We start from the raw sequence: 23,837 nt of genomic DNA, 5'->3' as shown, positions 1-23,837 counted from the left end.
AACATTCAAGTCTACTTGGTTTAGGATAGTGTGGCAAATGTCAGCGGAATACAAGGGCATATGGCATATAATTACAGAACCATATGGATGCCAGTAGTAATAGTCAACAGCATTTGAATACAGGACCTGAGAAGTTAGAGGAAGAGCAATAAAACACCATCATACGTAATCATAAAATGGATACGTATGGTTTCTTTATAGCTGAAAGAAGCCTTTAAGGTCTGCCTTTTAATCTAGCACAGCCACTGTCTGTCCAAGGATATAGCAATAGAGTTTAGTATACATTATTTTGATTTTGGCTTGGAAATTTATAAACCCAGGTCATTAAGATGAGTGATGGAAAAAATCACTTACCAATGCGCATAGCAGATCAACAGCTTCCAGTATCAGTTCTTGGTGGCCAATGCGAGTGACTCCCAGTTCCTCAAGCTCTTGGTGAGTGATGTGTAGCAGCTGTTCACCATTGATCTTTTCCCTTTCAAAATTTTTTATGTATTGTTGGAGGCAATCATCAAGGCCTATTGAAAAAAAAAACAACGCCAACAATGCATATTCAGAGAATGAAGACAAACAATAATAATACTTTAATCTACAAATACAGAAATTTCTGCCGAACACAAGTATAACTCCTTGTTTGGATCTATTATGGAAAAGAGAAAAATATAATTCAACTTACATAGTAGCACACCTCAGACTTCTAAACCCCAAAATTTGTGCTACTCACATTGTTTTCAACATCCTTAAACATTTTAACACTAATTTAAAGCCTGTGTGGTAGGTATTAGGGATAACTAGATGATACATATTGCTAATGATAACCAGAAATATATTCATCTCAAGTAGTACAAGAACGCTAAATGAATTAAGAGGATGAAAAAAGTTCACCAAAAATATCTGAGAAATGCACTGCTATCCATTATTCTATTTAGAGGTATATTCCTTAGCTAATAAAGTGATTTAATTAGATATAATACAATTAGCCTATTTCATTGTAATAGAAAATATGAGCTAAACATGTTACTAATATGCGACACCACAGCCTTATTGAATGCTAGGAATAGTTAGCATCCAGTAATAAATTTCTAAAAAGAAAGTTATAGGATGACTTAGAATAACCAAACCACTTTCTAGGGGAGTGAAAGCTTTTGGAAACCAGGAGATCATTGTTCAGTGGTCATGAATAAGACTTGGATTATCTAGCTGTCTTTTGTCCAGAAAAAGGAACTGTTTCCTCGTTATGCTGTTGCTGACCTTAGCACCCAAACCAGCAGCCTCTTTCTAACAGGCACCCAAGCCTTCGGGCTATTGCAGAACAGCCTGCAAATGGGAGATGACTTCTCCGCATCTGCTCATGGTTGTAAATGATTTAATGAATGGTTTTATGAAAGAGTATTTCAATTTGCATTGATTGCAAATTGGTCACTGCGACTTCTGCATTCATCATGTAACATCTGAAACTCAGTTGTTACACGGTTCTGTCCCCAGAAAGTTTCACAGTAAATCCCCAAAGCCACGTATTTCAGGCTTGCTTTTAGTCAACACTTGCCTAAATCTCCTTTCTGTGAACAAACTCATCAGAAAAAGTTTAATTTCTGATAGCACTTTCAGTGACTATTTTGAACAGAAATGAAGCACATTAATGTATAAAGTGTCCTTGGCTACAAATAAGCATTTGTAGCAGTCGGAAAGATTTAAACAATACCAGATGAACGTGACATCCTATGAAAAGTGTGTAGCCAGACGTATGAAGCGTGCCTTTATGCCAGAGACAACGTATGACAGAAGCAAAATATGAAAATTGTGTTAGGCAGACCGCTCTGTAATAGCTCCCCAGGGCACCTTCCAGAGGCGTTGCCTCAATGGTGCAAGCAGTATGGCAGCTGACAGCAGAATCCAGAAATACATCCTTAAAGGACACAACCACCTCGTAATGTGACAGCACCTCAGGAATACCCACACCAGGAGACACCAGCCCTGCTGCGCCCGGCCCTGCCCGGAGCCATGCGTTGGACTCCATCGCTCCTCGCTTCGCGATCCAAAGCTTCGCGCTCGGGGTGAAGCTTACAAAGGAAGAACTTGGCTAAGAGTACTTTCATCCTTCCTGATCATGGTTGTGATTATTTTTAGCATGAAAATATCAAAGATTCAATTAGAAAGAGTATAAAATGAGCTCACTTTGACTCACCAGAGCCAAACGGAATATTTACTTCCTCAAGCTACTTAGGCCTCATTAGTGCTCTTTATGCAATTTTCTCAGTGTAATTTCTGTTTACAAATAAGACTTACATTAGTTAATATTCATAACTACGAAGTGGTAAGGGGCATTAACCCTGTTTTATATGTAGGTAAATAAAATTAAATCTCTATTCCCAAGTTACATAGCATCAGAGTTCGGCAGGCTTGCAGCTCTGAGTGTTCTTACAAACCTCACCCAAAAATGTAAATACCCAACATACCCTTCACAGCACAGTACAATAATTCAAGGGAAATGGCTTAAACATGCATGTTTAATTTAAGGCTGAAATTTAACCTCCATGAATGGAAATTTGTTACATTGCCTCTTTGCATTTTTAATTAAAAGACTACTTATTCCATCCAGATGGACTAGGAAAACTTGATCTCTGGATCCAAGAAATAAAGGAAAAACTTTGACATATTTACTGCAAACTGTGATCTTGAAAATTAGGCAAGCAGAGGGCCTAATTCAAGGAAACATCAAGAGAAAGGAGGGGAAAAAGTAGGGAGAAAGGGCTGGGGAAAAGAAACACCCTGTTAGCTTTGAAAGATTTATTTCCTGATCCGCACAATTAAAAAAAAAAAAAAAAATCATTAAAACAACAATGCAAGGCAGCATGTATTAAAAGAAAAAAAAAGTTCTGCATAGAGCTAGCTCAAATCAGATTTAGGTATTAACTCCAAGCCAACGTTACAAAAGAGATGCTGCATATTACTGGCATCAAGGCCCAGCGAGATTAAAATGAATCTTCCCATTGATGTCAGCAAACATCAGGGTTGTTTTACATTAAAAGCACAAACATAGTTTGCATGTTATGTAAAGGTCTGTCCCTTCGTCTCTGGCATTAGAGAGAGACAATGAAGAAAACGGTACAGAACTGAGCAGAGGACAAGCACAAATTGTTGTCTTCTGTGTAGGGAGTCAAATTACGGAGACAGGGCAGCTCTCATGGGGGAGAAGTGTGGTAAAAATAACCTAGTCGAGTGTGAGCCATCACAAAAGAAAAGTCATTTCTAAGTTAAAAATGTGGGATTTCAATTTTTCATAAGTGTCTCCGCAAATTACATTTATTCTCCTCTCCTTTTCATATATGCTAATGGATTTTTGTTACTTACCATGGATTATGTTGTTCTTCCCATCTATCCTAAAAATTCCTGACCGAATGATGGTTTTGTTCATACAACACCATTATTCCCAGGGGAGAATGTAAGACAGCTGGCTGGCACGACAAAACGCTGGCTGTGAAACGTGGGGTTACAGGCAGGGCACACAGGAGAGGTCCCTGCCAGTTCAGCCTGTCACAGACGTGACTGCTCTCATGAACTGATTCTTCTGACAGAAGAGGGTACACAAAACAATACGCTCTCTCACAAAAATGCAAGGTTGCTCATTTTGCTTTTAGGGTCTAGCATGAAAGAGCAGGAGAACAGCTCCGTGACCAGTTTGTGTGATGAAATGAAGTACGGTTATGGCCAGTTTGGCAAAGAAATCAGAAATATTTTGAATAAAGCTCTGAAAATATTTAACACTTTTCCCAATTAAAAAAAAATAAATAATAATAATCATGTGAAAAGCACATAGCAGAGCACTGAAACCATGTCTGCACAAATGCTTACATACGACAGCAGACATGAAGTACAGACGCTGCTGTCTGTGGAATCAGGCTCTAAAGGACAGAGCCTGGGAGTCGATGGAACGATCTCAGTTTCTTCAGAGGGATTGCACTCTGCTCTGCCTTTGACCTGGAAAGAGCAAATTAATATTCCTATGGAGGTATCTCACTAGGCTAATAAAACTAAACAATCATATCCATCATTATGGGGTGGTGTCTTATGAAAAAAAAATCAACAGAAAGGGAAACAGGGACAGATTCAACTTTAAAGTACTCTTGTGCTAGGTACTGGAAGGAATCCGTTCAAGCTGCTGTGTCCTTCAGTCGAGGCAAATGCAAATGGTGACCGGGCTCATCTACAAAGGTGGCCCCTTCAGTAAGAGGACAGCAACCCCCAGCGGGCTGCAGAGCCAGCCGTGCGCCAGCGGGGTCATCCTGGCCTTCCACCGAGCATGGGCTGGACTCAGCCTCCTTGGGTGACACGGATCAGAAAAGGACAAGCTGCAAAGAAAGGAGGAAAAGGCAGAGGACCAGAAGGAGCACATGCTTTGAGAAATGCTTTGAGAGGATCCTGCTGGGGCAGGTTGGAAGCCATAAGGAAAAAAACATGTTTTCAATTCCCTGCTTTTGCGAGTGACCTCAGACGTCTCAGATAAACAGGACTGCACCAGGACCACCCGCCCGCTGCCATTAAAGGCTTCTCTTCCAAGGCAAAACAGCTCACAGGTCCAGAAAATTAGCTGTTCTTTATTTGGAAGAAAGGAAACTCTGATTTCTGTGCTGAAAGTTAGCTAATTGGCAGGGGAAGGCATCACACACTTCCCCTTTCAGAAACTGCAGAGAGCATACGCAGATCTGCTTCATTTTAGCCAGGGCCCAAGAGCAGCTAACGGCTCAGTCCATGCAGCAGCAGTTACAGAAAACAAATAGGTTTTCTGAAATCATTTGATATTTTCTACATAAAGCAAATTTTAGCAGCCAGCTAGAAAGATCTGGAAGAAATGGCCTGGTTAGCAGCAATTCATGGGGGTTCTTGAGCAGAAATACCTGGGATTTATTACATTGGGCTCAGGCACAGTGCATGTTTTCCAGTCCTTACGTAACTTCTGACAATGCAGACCATCAGGTGGGTATTTTCTGTCCGTGACATTACAAGCTCTGTAAAAATTATTTGGTCCAAATAAAAGGAAAGGCATAATCCTCAGGACCACGTTGATGCTAAGCTCACTCCCAAACACAGGCTGCTTGTTCTTAAGCCCTACCAGGAGGAAAAAAATGGTTTAGAGTGCCTTGAAAAATTATCTTTATGACCCCACAATTCAAAAACAAAAAAAGGGAACATCTTTGAGACACCCTGAAACATCAGCCCTGGAATATTTCAGTCCTAAACTTTAGAGCCAATCTACAAATTAGAGTCTCATGTCTTTTACACCTTCAAACCTACTTGTTACAAGCCTGACCTATAACATAGTATTTAGATCACAAAATTGTACACAAAAACTGCATTAAACATCACAACACATGAATGCAGGAATAGACATAAAAGAAAATTATGAATATTCTTTTAAAAAAAAATCTCAGTTCTGGATTATATGACCTCTAGATGCTTGACTGTGCACATGTAATATGCTGAAATGGTGCTTCCAGGGTAGGTTTCCTCCGTGCCATTACGGCACCATTCACACAGACGGGTGCTTTTGGTGCAAATCCAGGCAGCCTTCTGCTTCCTGAGTGCCATGAGCAGGAACCATGGCAGGATGGGCACTTGGAAGGGGAGTGTGTCTCCCAGGGACCAAATGCATCCTCCACATCCCCCACTGTCACTACGAGCACACATGGCACCAGTCTGCAACACAAGCCATCCTCGTAAATCCTATCCCATATGCAAATCCCAGGGAATCCATCACCACTGTCACTTTTTTTCTTTCTAGCCTGGCCAAAGCAACAGGCTTTCCCGTAATCTCTAATTGCCTGCTCCTTTTGGCAGCAATTTCCCAAGATAACTATAGTATCAAGACAAAAGCAGTGCTGAAATATTAATATTTTAAGAGTTCAGAGCACCTGAAAAGAGGGTTTTATAAGCAGAGGTGTCAGGCAGTACTAATAACAAAGGAACAAACTGCTCCACTTACAAAATTTGATTTAACATTATGCCGTCACCCTTAAATTGACATCTGTATATATGAAGTAAATGACTTAATATAGTTCTGCCTTCATTACCTATGAGGGAAAAGAGCAAGTGAAGACATTCTACTTCTTCCCCACAAAGTGACAGCCATTGCTGAGCCGCGGTATAATCGCAGGAGTAATAAATGGCATTTTCAATCAGCTTGCTGGAACTAGACCTGACCTTAAAGATGTTTCTGGAAGAAAAGTGTCACGCTCAGAGAATGTATCACATTTTCAAAGCAAGAGCACGCTCCTTCACAGCAACATTAAACCCGAGAAATGTCACTAATGCTGTCGCTGATGAACTTCCCATAAAAGTGATAAAATACCCAAGCAGTTTTGCTAACTCTGTGCTAATACAAGTTTGCCTTTGCTTTTTCTCCTTGACACAGACGCAACAGCAGCCTCTGGTCATTTTTGAAGCAGCATGGCTGAAGAAGGACTGGGAAGAGCCAGCAAGGCTGCAGCAGCTTTGCATCCAAACCTCCTCTTTGCTTGATTGCATGCCTCCAGATTGCAGTCCAAGCCGAGGACACTTCGATGCTGAACCTGTCGCATTACATTTATTTTAAAGAGAAATGTGTTGGCCAAATGCAAGGCAAGACGTTGCATCTATTTCCAGTGTTGGACTCACGTAACACATGGCTTTGCTTTCAAGGGGCAGGGTTTGCTGACCACCTCTGGCAGAAGCGCAGAGCTCTGCAGAGAGCGTGGTGCCACTCGTCCTCACCGCTCCTTGCATCTCACCCAGCTCCATGGGGGCTGTGCAGGGAGCTGGGTCAGTCTGTCCCCTGGGAACCTCGCCCTGTGTCCTCAGCAGCTAGTGAGCTGCCTCAAAGGGGGTGGCAAACATCACTGGGTGAAGGGGCAGCTGCTAAAGCTGGTACCACTGCCAAAACCCGGGCTTTTCAGAAGCTGCTCGGTAAGAAAGCCCCATCTGACAATTCTTTACTTTGCTGTCATCCCTATCTGATGAGACGGCAAATGTAGGATCACCATTCCAGCCGTATTGAAACTATAAAAACTAATTTTATGTAGTCTTTTTATGTAGTTCTTAACTGAGAGGGCCATCAGTAGATAGGGCAGACATTTAAAGTTGGGTGAGATGAATCTTGCTCTAAAAGCATCTCCGATAAGCCTGCAATAGGGCTCTACATTAAGTTCAGTTCATATCCAAAAACATCCAGGCATAATGTCATGGAAACTCCAGAACAACTTTGGACAAAGCATGGAAAAACAAACTGGAAATTTGAGGCCTGTATACCACTGCAAAACTCTCCTAACAAAGCAAAGTAAACTTGTAACAGGATAGCCAGAAGCCCCAAATCACTTTTTGTCAGCAAATGCTAACACTTGCAGAGCTGAGTGGTGGTAAGAGAGCTGACACGGAAGAATCAAATGTGCTACAGATGTCTCAGTGCCAAAATACATTCATCCTTGGTTTGACTTCACAGACACATTTCACCAAAACTTCTAGATACCAAAAGAAAGGCAATCCCAGCATGTGTATTTATGGTAAGAATCACAATGAAATAAGGTTTCTGCTCAGCATAATTTCTCCAGCATCTATGACTCTAGGCCCCAATTCACAAGCAGTCGTTCAAACACCTGCAAGACACAAATCCTAGAAGCATAACATGGGCTTGGTAATTCCTCCCAAAGCTCTTCTCATAGTTGCCAAAACCATGAGGAAGCTGCTTTCAGATGGTTGCAGGAGGTAAAGAGAAGGCTGGGACTTGAGGGTTTCTCAGGGATGTTCGGCAGCTTTGTTGGCAGCATCTCTTGGTCAGCTGCTTGGGAGCCGTGGTTTCACACACACCTCTCATCCTCCACCTCAAGGCACAGCACCTCTCGCTTGTGCCATCCTGGTGGCAGTGAAGATCTGGGTGACCTGAAATCAGGCTCGTAAGCGCTTTGGAGGAATTAGCTCCAGCAATCAGTGACTAGCTCAGCTAGGAGTCAGGTAATTGGCAGGAACTGTCAATTAATTGTCAGGAAATTCCCAAACTAGAAATTACTATTATTGTTACACATGGTGTAACACTAGCCAAATGGGAACAAATCACACACACACACACAAAATCAAACTATAAATCCTACCAAAGAAAAGGTTTTCTCTTTCCCTGCATTTACTTATTTTTATTCTACTTATTTATGTTATATGACAGTGCCAGATAAATGTATTATGGTTGGTTTTGAATAGAATGAGGGCTGGGCATTTTTATTTACTACCACTTTTCATGCAGTACCAGATTAAGACAGATTAAGTCTCTGGCTTCAACTACATGATGAAAAATATTACTACATTTTAAATCAGTTATTTTGTATTTTAACTCTGCATTCTAAATATTTTGCTATTTGATCTGGCCATGGGTTGTTCAAAATAAAATATGTCTGTGAACATGAAACTGGCAATAATTTTATCATATCTTGAAAGAAATATTTTGCCAAAAGGCCATGAATAAAATATGATTACAGCTCAACATATCAACATGCAAAAAAATCTCATCTGCTCACTGAAAGAGTGAAGTTATTGGTAATTCAGTACCAAAAGAAAAAAAAAAAAAAAAGCAAAATCAAGTGATTACAGAAAAGCTAAAAACCACAGGAGATCACACACAGAGATATTCTAACTACTACTTTTTCAAATGCTTTGGATGTTTATTTTCTTTTTAATTATTTTTTTTTATATGGCAGCATGCAAAAAAAAAGGACTCAGGACAGGCCCAACAGGACCGGCACCTGACAAAGCAGCATCAGAGTGGAAGTATTGCAAAATTCCCATCTAGAGCTAACTACTGCTGCAGCTCTATAGGCCATGGCTGCCAAAAAAGAGCAAACGAACTCAGACAGATTCCAAGCCATTTCTAGTTATTTTTGTGTTTTTCATGGGAACAGTTACAGCTACTGACTTAAAACATCAGGCAAGGAGTAGATCTGTAATAGCAATGTAAGTAGCAAGAGCTGCCTGTAAAACCTCTAACCAGCTGCCGGTGAAAAGGCAAACGTTTACCTTGCAAGGAACACTAAACCAACAACCCAGAGCAATGTGCTGCATTAACAGAGCAGGAGAAATTAATTCTAATGTAAGCAAAAGCAGCACAACATAAAATAACATTTCTGGGGACATTCCTCGTGGCTTTTTAGGGAGCAGCCTGCTGGAGTACTCCAGCAGTCATTTCCCAGGGACATCCTCAAACAGCCTCCTCTGGCTCACCACGCTATTTTCCACCTCTGCCAGAGAAGCTAAGAGGGAAAGCCATTAGAGGATTAATGGAGCTCGACTGAGGTTAGGCAGCTCCTTAAGTCACTCTTAGCAAAAGGCCTGCTCTTGTCACCACGCTTTCCCAGCCACAGGCAGGAGGCTGACAGACAGACAGGCTTTGATCTCCTTGAGGTGTCTTGGAGCAAACCCCAACACGTGGCTGGGAAGCTCACGCAGGACCAAGCTATGCAAAGATAACACAGAAACAGTCACTGGGAAGAGAGTATACAAATAAATTAAAGAATTGGAGCTTTCTGTAGAAAATAAAATAGGTATGACAAGAAAAAAAGCAGGGAAGCAAGCCTGAGATGACCTAGAAAGGTGACAAAAGTGAACAAGACACGACTTTCATATTTACATAGTGTGTTTTTCTCTAAATTATGTCATTAGTGTTTTCTAAAACATTTTTTCTGACCTTCTAGAAATATGGTCTGAAACAACTGTAGCTTCAATTCATAGTACACGACGGATCCTTGTGCCACCTGTCACTGCCATCAGTGTTTCTGGTGCTGCTGCCCAGCAGTTTCTCAGGGCAAGGTGGCTGCTCGCAGCCAGCTGGCTACAGCTTGGGCCATCCAGGCTCCGAGGGGCGGTCTCTTGCCTTATCTTATGCAATAGTAAAAAAAAAAATCAACTTGATAAGCTTTTACACGAGTTATAACACCACTTATAACAGCAGATTTCAGCCCCCAGCTGGTGTAGAGCTGCTTACAAACAGGCAGAGCTGCTGCAGGCTGCCAGCGCTGGCTGAGCAGGGCTCCTCAGGGGGTTCATGCCACCAGGGGCCCACGGCATGCTCGGTTAAAAGAAGGCAAAGAGCAAATGCAACTCGGTTGCTGATTCTACAGACCACAGCAGAATTTCAGGCTGCTTAATCAGTAAGAGGATTTAGCAAACAGCGAGTTACAATTTGCTCCCTACCCAGCTGGAAGTGGAAGCCCAGAACACCTGCGTAAGTGGATTGCATGGGGAAAGGTGGCAACTTCTGCCTTCATTTCTGCCAGAAGGAGACGCATTTTTATGGGATAAGAGGATTTGATTAGTAGTTTTAGTTACAGTTGTGCTAGAACTGTATGCTCTTCCAGGTGCCATAGATATTTGGATCATCATGGATTAAAAAAAAAAAAAATACACCAGCAGAAACTATTCTTGTAACCTGAACCTTAGCTCAGTCCAAAGAGTAAAACAAGTACATAAAAAAATAATGGAAATGGATTCAGTTGTGTGAAACCATTTCAAATTGTACTATTTCATTTCCACTACTTAAAAAAATATATATTATTTTTTAGCTTTTAGAAATTAAATACTAAATACATAATTTCACTGAAACAAACATGAACTATTGGTAATTTTTGGTTTGAAAATGCATTTAATTATTTTGTTCTACATGCACGATGTGATTCTTGCTTTTAAATGCTTTAAAGTTACCAACTTTCTACATAAGACATCTCTACCATCACATCCCCTATTTCACAATCTCTGTAAGAAATAATTTAAAGCCTTTCAGAAACTAAAGGCTAATGCCATTTTGATCTCAAACACAGCGGCTGTAAATGACTGAATCAGGATTTCTCCCTGGCAGTTCTTTAGTAAGATAAAGTTACATTCTTAAATGTAGTTTATAAGTAACTTGATAATGTAGATTAATTGACAGTGCTGTTCACAGTGGTTCTTTTCCCTAAAATGTATAATTGGAACCAGGAAAACTCAATTTATGATGTCCTTTAAAGCCCAACTAGTGATGTTATTTCTCACTACTATCAATTTTCAAATTCTAACTTAAAACTCAAACCAGGGGTACCTGTAATCACATTAAAAATGGTTTACAAAAATTAAATGTCCTTGATTTACTTTAGTCATTTTCAGAGATTGGACCAAAAAAAAAAAAAAAAAAAGTATTTCCTCTAGAGGGCTTCAGGATCTCCATGATTGCACAAGCTGTTTCAGTTATATTTCACTGAGTGCCTGTATTTCTGAGGGTCAGAGAGGCTTACTGCTGTTCTGACTGCTCCTGCTTTGAAAGAAATCACAATTAGTTGAGTGAGAAGATAACAAGGATGGTATTGTAAGCAGTGCCTCCCTTTCCAATATGAGTAACCAAAAAAATGGGACAGGAACCAGCTATATGATTGCTTTAACTAGAAATGCTGAAGTTAATGCAATTTATTTTATACTTTCTTGGACTATTCTTCCCCATACAGGACTAGTCTTTTCTTTAAACTTTCTGCTAACACTATACTAATAGCGACTCATAATTTAATAAGACATTCTAAACCAAAATACACTAAAACCCATATGCTAAAACTACTATTTTCATTTTTCTCTAACTAAGCATTGTGATAATCTTGCCAAACAAGTTCCTGATTCCACCAGAAATGCCATGCCTGATCAGCCAAGATAGTTTCGTGTTGTGTTCAGTCCTTGTTCCTCTGTTCTTCTGCAAGGCTCGTACTCGGTATGCCTGCCTCACCCTCAGCCACCACCTCATCCACTGCCTCTCAGCAGCTTTCACTTTTCAAGCATCTGATGTGTCAACTACACCTCTAGCGATTATATATTTCTTATCTTTTCAGGTATAAAAATGCCACTAAAGGTGCAACCCCATAATGGACTTAAGCCAATTTCAGATGCTGCTGCTGCCAAGCAAGGAAACAACCTTCTTCACAACCTTCTTCTCTCCCCCCGTGCTGGCATTTGGCATTTTCTGACAGCACAGGGGATCAGCTCAGCCTGTTTCAGCAAACTAAAGGTGAAGCATGCAAACGGTGAATCAAAGCTCTACCTATTTTTTTTTCCCTCTTCCTTTCTCATTTTTGTTGCCAGCATGTGACTGAGCAGCTAACACCAGTGTTTTCTGCGCTTTGCCTCTTGCCACTTGCTGCCACCTCCAGATGTCCCGGTGGCTGCATGTTGAGCTGAACAGGGGAACTGCTCCATCTGAACAATAGCCCGGAAAAAATCCAAGCAGAAAAGGTTGTTGTTTGGCAGGTGAATGTGCTCCAACCCAGTTTACAGTACAGACACTCAGCCTCGGCAGGGGACAGGGCAAGAAGAGCTTGAGGGGCACAAGCAGCACGGAGATAGAGCAAGGGGCAGGAACAGCCCCCGCGTACAGCAGGACAGCCCCATAGAGTGCTCCTTGATCGACCACCCCCTTGTGAGCAAGCTTTTGAAAGATGATTACAATACACAAAGCTGCTACAAGTTATGGCAGCAAATTTTAAAAATGTGTGAGCAATACGGAGTGCAACAAATGGGCCCTTTTCTACCAGGCACGGCTGGTTTTAGCCCAACCCATCATCTGATAGAGCAGGAGGTCAATTTATATAAATATAGCAAGGAGGAAACTGAAGAAGAGGTCAACAAAACAGTAAGATGGTAGGGAGTTAATTTTGATATGTTGTCCTAAGAGATCAATTAAGTCCTTGACAATTACAGGAAATCTTAAGATGCATCTCATGTTTAATTTAATAATTGCAACCGCAGTTAGACTACGTAGCTTGACAAAATTAAGCACATTGCCTTTTAAAATATCAATCTAATTAACTGGACTTAGCTTTAGTTTGGTGCTTGATAGATGTTTGAGGTCTGTGGAAATTGTAGTACTGACTTTCCCAGTAGAAGTTTCACCCCAGCATCACTGGGCACACACGGCTATTTGAAAAACTCTTTTTAAAAAAAATTCTGGTCTGATCTTGGAGGGCCCTATTCTTGCTACCAGTTATTATTTAATATAGGAAGCACTTCAGAGATTATTTTGCGAGTCTGGCCTCGATCCAACTAAGATTTTAAGTGCCTGCCTCCCTTCCATATATATTGCTAATCCTCCAATTGATTTGTGCAGAAATATTCACATGATTCAAATTAAACTTAAGTGCATTGCTGGAGCAGAGCCAGAGAGCACCGAACATTGCATGATTGAGCCCACAATGGCCAAAGGTTCGCAGATTGTCCCATTCAACTTCATGGATCGAAATCCACGTCTCTGTGGAAGGACATCGCACAGAAAATTTATACCTCACTTAAATCCTCCTCCAGCTTGAAAAATCCTCTGCGGGAATTATCTTTTCCCATGATACTTCTGGTATGTGCCCTGATTTCCTCAGTAAAGATGGATTTGAGTAGTGTAACTACATTTTCCAGTGCTTGCAATGCACCACGTGAGGTGTTCTCCACTCCAGGACCAGCAGTGGCAGAGCTGAACAATGCCTGCTGGCAGAAGGTCACATTCCTTCATATACCAATAGGTTTGGCTTTCAGAAAAATAAATAAGCACTAAACAAGTTTTCTCATCATTTAGAAGTTGTCTTCCCTTGTCTTAGCCTTTTAATAAGACTTTGAGAACTTAATTATAAAGCCCTTTAAAGTCATGTATAAATGCTAGTTTGATCAAGAAAATGCCATGTAACCTTTCAGAAACCCCAGCTCACAGCTTTTCAGTTGACTAAGAAAAATTTAGGAGACAAAAGAAAGATAAGAATAGAATACCAGTGGCCTTCACCAAAGTGAAGATGCTGATCCCAAGACAAGTAAAATATTCCTCCAGCCTGAGTGTGGGGGTGAGTCAGTCCTGAAGAACCATGGCCTGCGAGGAGCCAGAAGAAGCAGTAGTGGCTCGCTTGGCAGTTTCCAAAGCTCTATGAGGGGAAATGGGTGTGAGATTTAAGGGCTTTAAGAAATGAGTGTTTGCCTTTTCCCTGGACAAGGCTCTTGTTCCAAGGTGAGGCTGGTACATACACCGAGCCCACACCAAGGCTAAGGAGATGGGGCTCTACATGTGGGAAAATACAAAGGTCAAACTGAAGCTGTCTTCTTGATGACTGGAGGAAAGATCTTTGGAGATCAGTGTGATAACTGATGGGACTTAAATGGACATTTTCATCTGTTTTATCACTAAGCCCATTTTGACTTCCCAACAGAGGTGTTGAGCTCCACCCTTCTCCTTCGAGAGCCAGGAAAACACCCTTTTTGTGAACACCAGTGGTTATTGCCACCAAAAATGCATGCACACACACAATCTTCTAACATCAGCTTTATGGCATCAGGAATTTTCATCTCTTAAAAGTCACCTGGGAGATCCATGGAAGTGGCAACCACACATTTGAACAAACTCTCCAGTGCTGTAGCCTACCAGAGGAAAAAAATGCCCTAACTTGTCCCCTTTCCAGCTATAAATCCCTAACGCGTTTCTCAATTCTTCTGAAGTGATCATCTGAGGACTATCACTGCGTCACTTAAGGTCTTCTCAAATAATTTATTAAAATAAAAGGGTGCGATAAGGAGACCAAAATCAGTGTGTACTGAGTTTATTTTGCATATTGGGAGATTTTCATGTTTCGTTCTGAAGCAGGTCGTTACACTTGCTACTACAGACTTGGCACTTCGGCTGTATTTTGGGTGTACTGCGAACACATTTTGCTTTGGTTCTGGCAGGCTCCCAGTTCAGCTGAATTACAGCGAACGCCAACACACTGTGATTTCTTTCAGTAAACACAAGCCAGAGTTTCTTAGGCAAACGGCCATATGCCACGTTCTCCCACTAGTCATTTTTAACCCAAAGAGCTGAATTTAGCAATTGCTATGAGGGAAAAAGGAGAAAAAAAAAAAAAAAAGTGAATCTCTGAGTTTGCTTGAGTTTGGGGGATTTAATATCAGCTCCTGTGGCCAAATACATGTTCCAAAGCTACACTAAACCATCAGCTGCTCCTACATGGAGACATCTAAGCGTGCCATGGGGAGTTTTGTCAGACTGCAGCACAATTCTGTTTGAGAACACATCAATTTATTTTACAGAACATATTAGAATTTTAGTTTAAAAAGTGCATGAAGACGTTTCTATTCATTGTTTAACAGTAACCAAGGTATTCCCAATACTGCAGAACCTCTTCAAGACAGCTCTGACCAAACTCCTGGTAAGTCAGTGACAGGCAGAAGCACTGCTAGCAGATAGCTCTTCTGTTAATCTTGTTAGAGCCAGCAGAAACAACTCTCTTCTTTGAAGTCTGCCCAACAGACAAAAAGCAATGGGAGAGTTCAAATTCACCTTAAGAGAGCAGGACAACTCAGCTCCTTGAGTGGAAGGCACTTCCCCAATGCCAGGCACCTTCCTCCGACAGGCGCTAAGGGCCCCAGCTCTTGCATCTGTGCTCACACCTGTGGAGCTGTGCAGTGGCTTGGAACAGCTCACTGATGGGAACGAAAATATTTTTTTCCACCCCCTTACAGGACAGCAGATTGTGAGGATAACGACAAGAGCACGGCTATCAGTGACAGCACGGTGCGAGATCAGCTTCAGCTGACGGGGAGCCTACACCGCTGGTGCGGAGCTGCAGGATGCTTCCCGGAGGTGCTCCAAGGTCAGCTCTGCCCTCCCAGCACAGCAACCCACCAAAAGCACAGGTGTATCAACCCGTTAGCTGCAGGGTTATTATTACACATATTATATGTTTTATTAAAATAATAACACCTTATCCTTCTGTGGCACTTCATGGTAGCAAAGCTCACAGCTCATTATGATTCCCTATTTCACAGGTTGGAAAAGCGAACCGAGGAGACGTAAAGCAATTTCCATGAGATCACACTGAAGAGCAGCGGGAGAACTAGAAATAGGCACCGTGCCTCCTCACAGCTTTCATGCAAGGGCTTGATTAGCTGGGAAAAATTCGAATCTTCTCTAAGCAGAAGTGAGAGGGAGCAGGCAGACGACTTCACCAGCCACCCAAATCTTTGTTGTCTCGGAGCAAAGGAAAGCTTGTAACGTACACTTTGCCCTTTGTTTTCTGAAAACATGTCAATATTTGCTATAAGCGCTGCTCAAACTACGCTTTCCTCTAATGCATTTCAATTCACAAGTGTTCATAAGCAAAATAAATTCAGCCAAGTATTGTGAATGAGACGGGAAGTTACATCCTCTTGGTCTATCACATCTTCACCACATTCTCGATGCCAACAAACCCAATGACTGCATCACGTCTTCACACATTCTGGCGCTTGCTCTTTAACTCTGCTTGTTTTCCCACACAGCTCTTGTTCATTTTGCAAATGCTGCCTGAGCAACCCTGCCTTGGTTTAGTTGTCTGTGCTCCAGTTTCTTAATCTCAGTACCTCTGGTTTTAGACTCCCCTTCCCCTGTTTATTTCACCCTGCAGTGTCAGTGCTCCCTGCTATTTCCTAGCCTGCAATTTCTCTCACCACTCCTAGTAATGTGCAGCTGAGTGGTGCTGAGAGCACAGTAATGGTGCAGACATATTACAATTTGCAGTCCATCTCTTTTTGTAGTCCACTGTATTCCCTCCTAAACAACCTGAATTCAGCTTGGCAAGTTTGGCATTCTGGTCGTCTCCCCCAGGAATCCGCATACTTTGCTAGGTCAAAATTCATCCCCTTCAAAAGTTTATTAGCAAGTTAATAAAATAAAAATAATAAATTCCATGAACATATGGTAGCTCTCAAATTTACCTGTATTTCCCAGTTCCATTTTGTAGAGTCTAGTTATCTCTCAGACGCACAAGCACCTTTTTTCTTTCGCTCTTACTCTCATTATCCTTTAATTACTCTGTTCTTTTTTTGATCTTAAGCGCTCTTCCTTCCCTCTTTTGCAAAGCAGCCAGTCTCTCTGGGAATCCACCTCCAAACTCTTTGTAGATCCTCCACCATGTCACCTCCCGAGTCTCGCGGTGTAGTTTCTCTTCTTCCCGCACACATTTCCTTTCTGCTGCCTTTTTAAGCTGGCTTCTTTCACACTCCGTCCAAACTGCTCCTTTCATTTCCATAGTCATGGCAGTTGGCGTGCTCATGATTAACAATAAACTTAAAAGGCTGTGTCAATAAAGACTGAAATATTGTCTGAAAAGAACTGTATGACTGCGAACGAGACCACTGGAAATTGAATGAAATATAGTAATACAAAAGGTCACACCGTCTGGGACTATTAACAGATTACTGCTACTGTGAGGAAAGTCATCAGTAATGGGAAAGAAAGGACGAAAGGGAAGGAGCCGAGCACTCCAGTGGCCGGGAGACTTCCAGACAGCAACGCGGTGGGGCTGGGAGGAAGGCAAATATAAATCTCCAGTGCAGTGGGAGATGTATTTTCACCATTTTAACTTACTCATACTAAAATTAGTCAAGGATGTGGTAATTCCTCCTTTTCTGTTGTAAATCTGTCAAAGTCTCCTTACTGACAAGCTTTATTACTGCTAAGCACGACCCTGGTTCTTAGTTTTTACCACAAATATAAATAACTTGCAGTACACTCTAAAAGCTGGTTTTCTCCAATATTTTATATTTTCTCTTTTTGTTTTAAAAGCCTGGGATGCCACATTGGATTTTCTCAAGCCCCAAAGCCTCCAAGCCCACGTCCCCATTTTGTCTGCTTATTCTGTAGCTGCTTTCCCAAGACAGTCCTGGTGGCCAGAGCAGAGAGAGGAACGGGTCTCACTCTCCCACCCAGGGCCAGAGAAGACTGCCACAGAACCACGCTGCCTAACTGATTTTGCTGAAATGCTACAAAATTCTATCCTCTTTTTGACAAAGAAGATCTTGAAATTCAAAATCAAATCCATAGAACAACTTTTTCTTTATCACAGCACCGCTCAGAAATTGCACGGACAGTTTCCAGGTGCTTTATGCCGTGCTCTGTGAGGACTTTTCAGAGAGAAAACTTCACAAAATTTACATGAGCGTTTTGGGGTGCTCTCATTTTCTGCTCAGCTCCCTGTAACTCCAATTCAAGGCTTTCAAGGCTGATTAGAAAGTGCTGGCTTTACATCCAAGAAGCTTCTTTCAGAGGAAAAAAAAAAAAAAAAAAAAAAAGGTGAAATAGTAGCAGTGAGGAGGCGATGACAGAATCTCAAGCGTTCCTGATCAACAGGCTTTCCTTTATGACAGACCTACACATAAGAAAATAATAAAGTGGAGTTACATAGAACAAGTGAGGTAGCCCACAGGGACAGTGCTCTTCTCCAGCTACATCTGCTCCTACAAGCTTTCATAGGAATTATCCCTTGCTTTGTCGAGTTTCAAGCGCCTTAGGAAATATTCAATTCCCTGCCACTGAATTTAGCATATATGCAACTCCTAGTTTAAGCTGCTAGCAGAAATTCTGGGTTAACCAGGCTTTTTTACACTGCATTATTATAACGTGACATGAAAATTGAGCAGAGGCAATCTGAGAGATTTGTTAAATGTAACAAAGTTATCACATTTCCCCAGCAAACTTGCAATGTCTGTTAGATGCACAAAACTGTCTGCTGTTGCCTCATGCTGTAGTTAGCTTTAATACTTTGTGAAACTTCATGCAAAACAATTAAGACTATAAATACCACAAAGGCATTGACAGAAGGAGGTGTGGAAGTGCAAAACCACTCGCTCAGGCACGCAGTTCTGTCACGCAAGGAAAAACATCTCTGTCTCCAACATGTAAAGAACAAGAATTGGGAAAGTAACCGAGTGTTTATGCTAATAGTTGGATGAGAAATGCTTCTTTTATGAAAACAAATATTAGAAGCTATGCAAAAGTGATTTCAAAATTTAGTGACTTCAAAATCAGCAGGTCTTACACATTAAAAAGCAATCGCCCCACAAACATTTGTCGATTTGGCTCCTGGAACAAGCAACTTTGGTTGCTTGTTTTTTTCTCCCTATATGCAATTAATTAATTTATTAGTATTTAGAGCTGTAAGATTAAGACAGAATGCCTAGAGGAAGTCTGGAAGAAGCAAAGCAAAGGACTATGTGTTGAGAAGCCTGCAAAGCACTACTTGCAGAGACCATCATGCAGCAAAGACATCCTGCCGGACAAAAAGGGAATGTTCATAAACACTCCTCTGATTTTATGGCAGCCACTTCAGATTGATTTCATCCAAAATACCATCTTTATAGCAATCTCCTATCAGATATGGGTAAGAGGCACTTTACTAAACATGTCGTGCATCATTCCATTTTTTCTAAAGCTTTCTGAAGTCATTCATAGGCGGCATGCAACAACCCTCTAACAGCAAACCAAATTGGAGGTCTTTAGAGATGTCCAAGAAGCAAAAATCTTCATTTTAAATATCGTTCCTGCTCTAACAGCACAGCCACTGCAACAGCACAAGGGCTGTCTGCCTTGTCGACCTTTTAAAGGTTGACAACCTTATTTGCAGTCTCCTACCCTTCTCATGCTGGGGCTGATTTCAATAAAAGGTTGTATAGCAGTCACCTCACATTTGAAGTTATGTGGTGGCTTTGTTGGTTTTGTTTTGGTTTGTTTTCAGGTAGGCTTTTTAGAATTATTTCAGTATAATAACAGCTTGCAACAATTTCGTATTGTCACCTAGCAATTTATTATATAAATTGCCTGCTTCCATTTCACACAGTGCTCCAGACATGCTCCCTGTAAAGAACAGCTCTGATCTCCTCTAGTGATGGAGTTATTTTACATTATATTTTCAACTCAGCAGACAAAAGACAAATGATGTTATGTAAAATACAGTTTAACAGAGGAGGTTATAATGCTCAAATTAGGCAATTACTTGTAAAATAGTTGTGATGAATACTGCACTTAAACTCAATCATGCTCTTTTTTCTTTTTTTTTTTTTTTTTTTCCTGCACCGTGTGCAGGCCAAAGCTTTCTAAATGGATGTAGATATCCAAGCAGCGAAATGAATCATTAGCAGATAAATTAAACTTGTTATCAAAATGCAACTCTATTGTTAGCAGATGAAAAATGAGTAGATCAAATGACGGCAGCAGGAAAATCTAATAACAGCTCATCTGTGACCTGTCAGCTCCTGCCACAGCGCTTAATTCAGGGTAACAGATACTCACCAATTATTTTGTACCTGCTTGTATTTTTGTATCTTAAAGTAATTTCAGGATTAAGCTATGCAACTTAATTTCTGAATTAGTGGTTCAGGGATATTTCTGAATTAGTGGCTTGCAGAGAGTGTGCTGTCACAGCAAAAGACTGTAGAAAACAGGGGAAGAAGGAAGCTGGGAACCTTCTTGGCCAAGCACAAGGCAGGTGCTTACAAGGTTTGAACATGAAAAGATAGAGGAAAAGAAGGAGAGTCTGAAACCAAACAAGAAGTTCTCCCATCTATGCTGAGCTTATTATAAATTCTGTCCTAATGACAGAACCAAGAATGGCCAAGGAGACAGATGGACCAAAGCGGTGACACACAGCTTCTCCACATCACCAATTTCCTTCAAAGAGCTCAGCTGTTAGAAAGTTGTTATGCTTTACTTTAACTATTGAGACATGTATGCCTCGTATCCATCACCTGGTAAGGAGCAAGTCAACCTGCAGCAAACCCATCTAGCACTGTGTTCAACTTGCTATTTCAGCAGCCTCTTGAAATCTGGGCTTTCCAACAAGCAAGGAGAGAATCCTACTTTTGATCTGAAAGTTTGCAAAACAAAGTACAAAGCTTTCTTGGTCCTCAGAGGTTTTGCATGTAATATTCTGAAGAGATATAAAATGTAAGAGAGGGTGGAACCCGTGAGTCAAAGGGGGAAGCGTGGGGCATGCTCAGCCCAAAGGCGTTAGAGGCTTGAGGCTCTGCATCTCTGTTACCCCAGCTAATGCATCAGTGGCAAAGGCAACCAGAGAAACACCTCCAATTCTGCCTGTGTATGAAGATGCAGTCATCGCAGAATCATGAAAATGATTTACAAATCGACTCTCTCAGATACTTCATTCAGATACTATAATTTCTCTATACGGGTTACTCAACTTTTCCTAGAGACTCAGCATCTCCACGATGCAGAAAAGGGCGTTGTAGGCAGCGGGGCGTACAGTGACTGCGTAACCGCGCCGCACCGCTCGCTGCAAGAACAACCACAGCAGATGCTAAGGCACACCGCAGTGCGTGGCTCTTTGAAAGAACTTTTAAGAAATCCCTACGCTGAGATCCTCCCTTTCTTAAAGGAAACGGGAAGATTAGGCAGCAGCAACATCACAGAGCACAGGGACTAGGAAAGTTTAACTTCAGAGGGAGCGGTCTGCCACCGACGTGAGTCTGTGACAATCCTTGAAGTGCGGGTTTAAAAAAAGAATGCTTTTCTGAAAAGGAGAAAGCACCTAAAGTGCCCTTTTCCTCTTTGACTGACATTTATATGAATCACGGCACTGTGAAGAAAACACGGATGTCAGCTGTGTTCATTTCTCTTCTGCTATGTTGTGATGACTTTCAGCAGCCTGTCTGAAATACCATTCGGTAATCTTCATGCCTTTAAACCAAAACTGCACGAGCGCTACAAAACTCGAGCTGCTTCCTCCCCCAGATGTGTACCACAGATCTCGTGGCTGGGCGCAGACCCCAGCAAGGCTCCGGGAGCAGGGTCCAGCAGCCACAGATGGGGAGAGTCAGGGAATGGGTGCTGGGAGGCTGGGCAGAAACAGGAACAGGGCCAGAGCCAGAACTGGGGACGAGATCCAACATCATCCAATGTACGTCAGCCAGAGCAGCTCCAGCCAGAGCACAGCCTACCTCTGTCCCAGGTCCAAGGCCCATCCACGGAGCCAGGCTAGAGAGCAGCAATCCTGCACACCTACGTGTAGGAGGGCTGAAGGCCCAGGCTGGGCTCACGTGGGGCTCTTGGGCAGTGGGTAGGAGGTGGAAGCCCCAGGTGAGCTGGTCAGGGCAATGAGAGCTTATCAGCACCCTCAGAGCCCTCTGTGAGGAGGCAGTGGTTAGAGCTGGTGCTACGTCAAGTATTCCACTTTTAAAACAGGAAGGCTAAGTCTTGGTTCTCCCCTAATACAGATTTAATCAGTCATTAAGCACAAGGGCTATGTTCTCTGGGAAACGAGGAATATTGTCTGTCTGAAGCACAGCCCAAGTTTAGCACTCAAAACTGCACAGTGTCTGAGCTGTCATAAGCACCGTGTTGTTGAACCACAGCTGACAACAGGTATATAAAAGGAAGGAGCTGACAAATTGAAAAAGTCACCACACAGTGGGAAGTAAAATACTCAGGTATCGATGGAATAATAAATGCTCTGAGAGCATCTCAGAGAACCCTGAAGCCATCACACCGTTATTCAAAGTATTAGTAATGTGAGCAAAACCTTCACAGGGAGATTATCTTCATCTTCTTGCAACATAAGCTGCACACCATAAGCAAAGCTACAAAGTCCTCTATACTCAGCTTTCCATCACCACCTCTATGGATAACTTTTGCAAGTCAAAGCCACGCAGGAGTCTATAAAGTCTTTCTTTTGCTTGGCTTTTCTTAGATGGAAGGAAAGGAAATCACAAAAATCCTTTTCTTTCATTCATGGTTCATATCATCCCCAAATTTGCTTTTTTTGTGGGAGTTAAAAAACATGAATCGAAATGCGATGCCTACCTCAGTAGGGGAGGACACAAACAACTTCATGTCAGGATCTCTAAGAAGCGTGTCCTTCTGTTTTACAAGTACTTTAAACTGATTTCTGTGATCTATAATATTAGAAAGCACATTCACCACTTCCCATGTGAAGGATTTTTTAAACCTTGCCCAAGTGCAGGTCCTGAAGTCGTCGTCTCCAAAACACGTGCAGCTGAATATGGAAGAGCAGGAAGGCAACCCTTTCTTGGTGTATGCTGTTTTCTTAATGCTATTTTAGACAAAGTATTTCTTAAAATCACATTACACAGCTTCAGATTTATTGTAAAAATACCCCCCAGTAATTGCTTTTACCAGCAGCCTAAGAGAAGCCATTAGTATGATTTCAGTTCTGTAATCACCACGCAGTCTCAGCCACACAATTCAGTCTGACTCATTCCCTGCACAGCCTCTAATTAACTTCCGAAGGAAAGCCAGGGGATTCCTGTTAGAGTAATAATGCTTTTGAGACATTATGCAAAACTTCACCTCTAGGAAACGATCTTGTCTAACTGTGATTGCATCTCACCAGCAAAGCAGAAAGCTTTCTAATTTGGTCATGAGGAGAATATAATCAATCTGTTAGCAAGAGTCAGGGAAGATTATTTTTTCTTTTTAAAATGAAAATATATCCAGAAAAATGATTGGCAAAATACCATAGATAAAACTGGATCCTATGTTGAATGCTTTGAACCTACAAACTATATATTCAGTTACCAAAAGAGGAAGCCAGTGACTGTAAGCCCCTGAAACCTGGCGCTGCTGAGGCTGCAGTCACCGAGAGTCTGCCTCTGCTAATGGGGGGGAAGAAGTCTCTCACAATAGTTATATTGCACAAAGGCATGGAAATAGTACACAGCACTGGGAAAAGAAAACAAAACTAAACTAAACATCCAAACTCTGATCCCTGAAGAACATTTTTTGTGTATTTTTTTAATTCATTAAATACGTACAGAAGTGGTATTGAAATTAATCTTTAAGAGAGAAGCAGGCCAAAGGATGTCTAAGTTCAGTTATTATTTCTTTCTTAGGTTTTTGATCTCTTAACTACATAAGAAACTCTGGAGTTCCTTCTACCTCTCCTATCCAGTTCCAACACCCTGTATTTACACCTTGTCTGCTTTTGCAACAGAGTAAAAAGCCTCATTTTCACCTTGCAAGCCATTCTTGAACCACATTTAATTCCTTTCTTGCATCATTA

At 41.6% G+C, this 23,837-nt stretch overlaps 1 protein-coding gene across 1 annotated transcript in view; it reads right to left on the bottom strand.

Annotated features, from left to right (window-relative positions):
* The window catches only part of LOC309883200 (connector enhancer of kinase suppressor of ras 2-like), a 176,665-nt gene that overhangs the window by 115,413 nt on the left and 37,415 nt on the right, over positions 1-23,837 (bottom strand). Inside the window, exon 3 of the mRNA XM_082771099.1 lies at positions 355-518. Within this exon, the coding sequence (XP_082627225.1) occupies positions 355-518 (164 nt within the window). The remainder of the gene's footprint in view (positions 1-354; positions 519-23,837) is intronic.

Source organism: Aythya marila, assembly GCF_965140915.1.
Source record: "Aythya marila genome assembly, chromosome: 13".
In the NCBI taxonomy this organism is placed as follows: domain Eukaryota; kingdom Metazoa; phylum Chordata; class Aves; order Anseriformes; family Anatidae; genus Aythya; species Aythya marila.
Note: the sequence above shows the minus strand (reverse complement) of the source record. Positions and strands in the feature narration are given on the sequence as shown.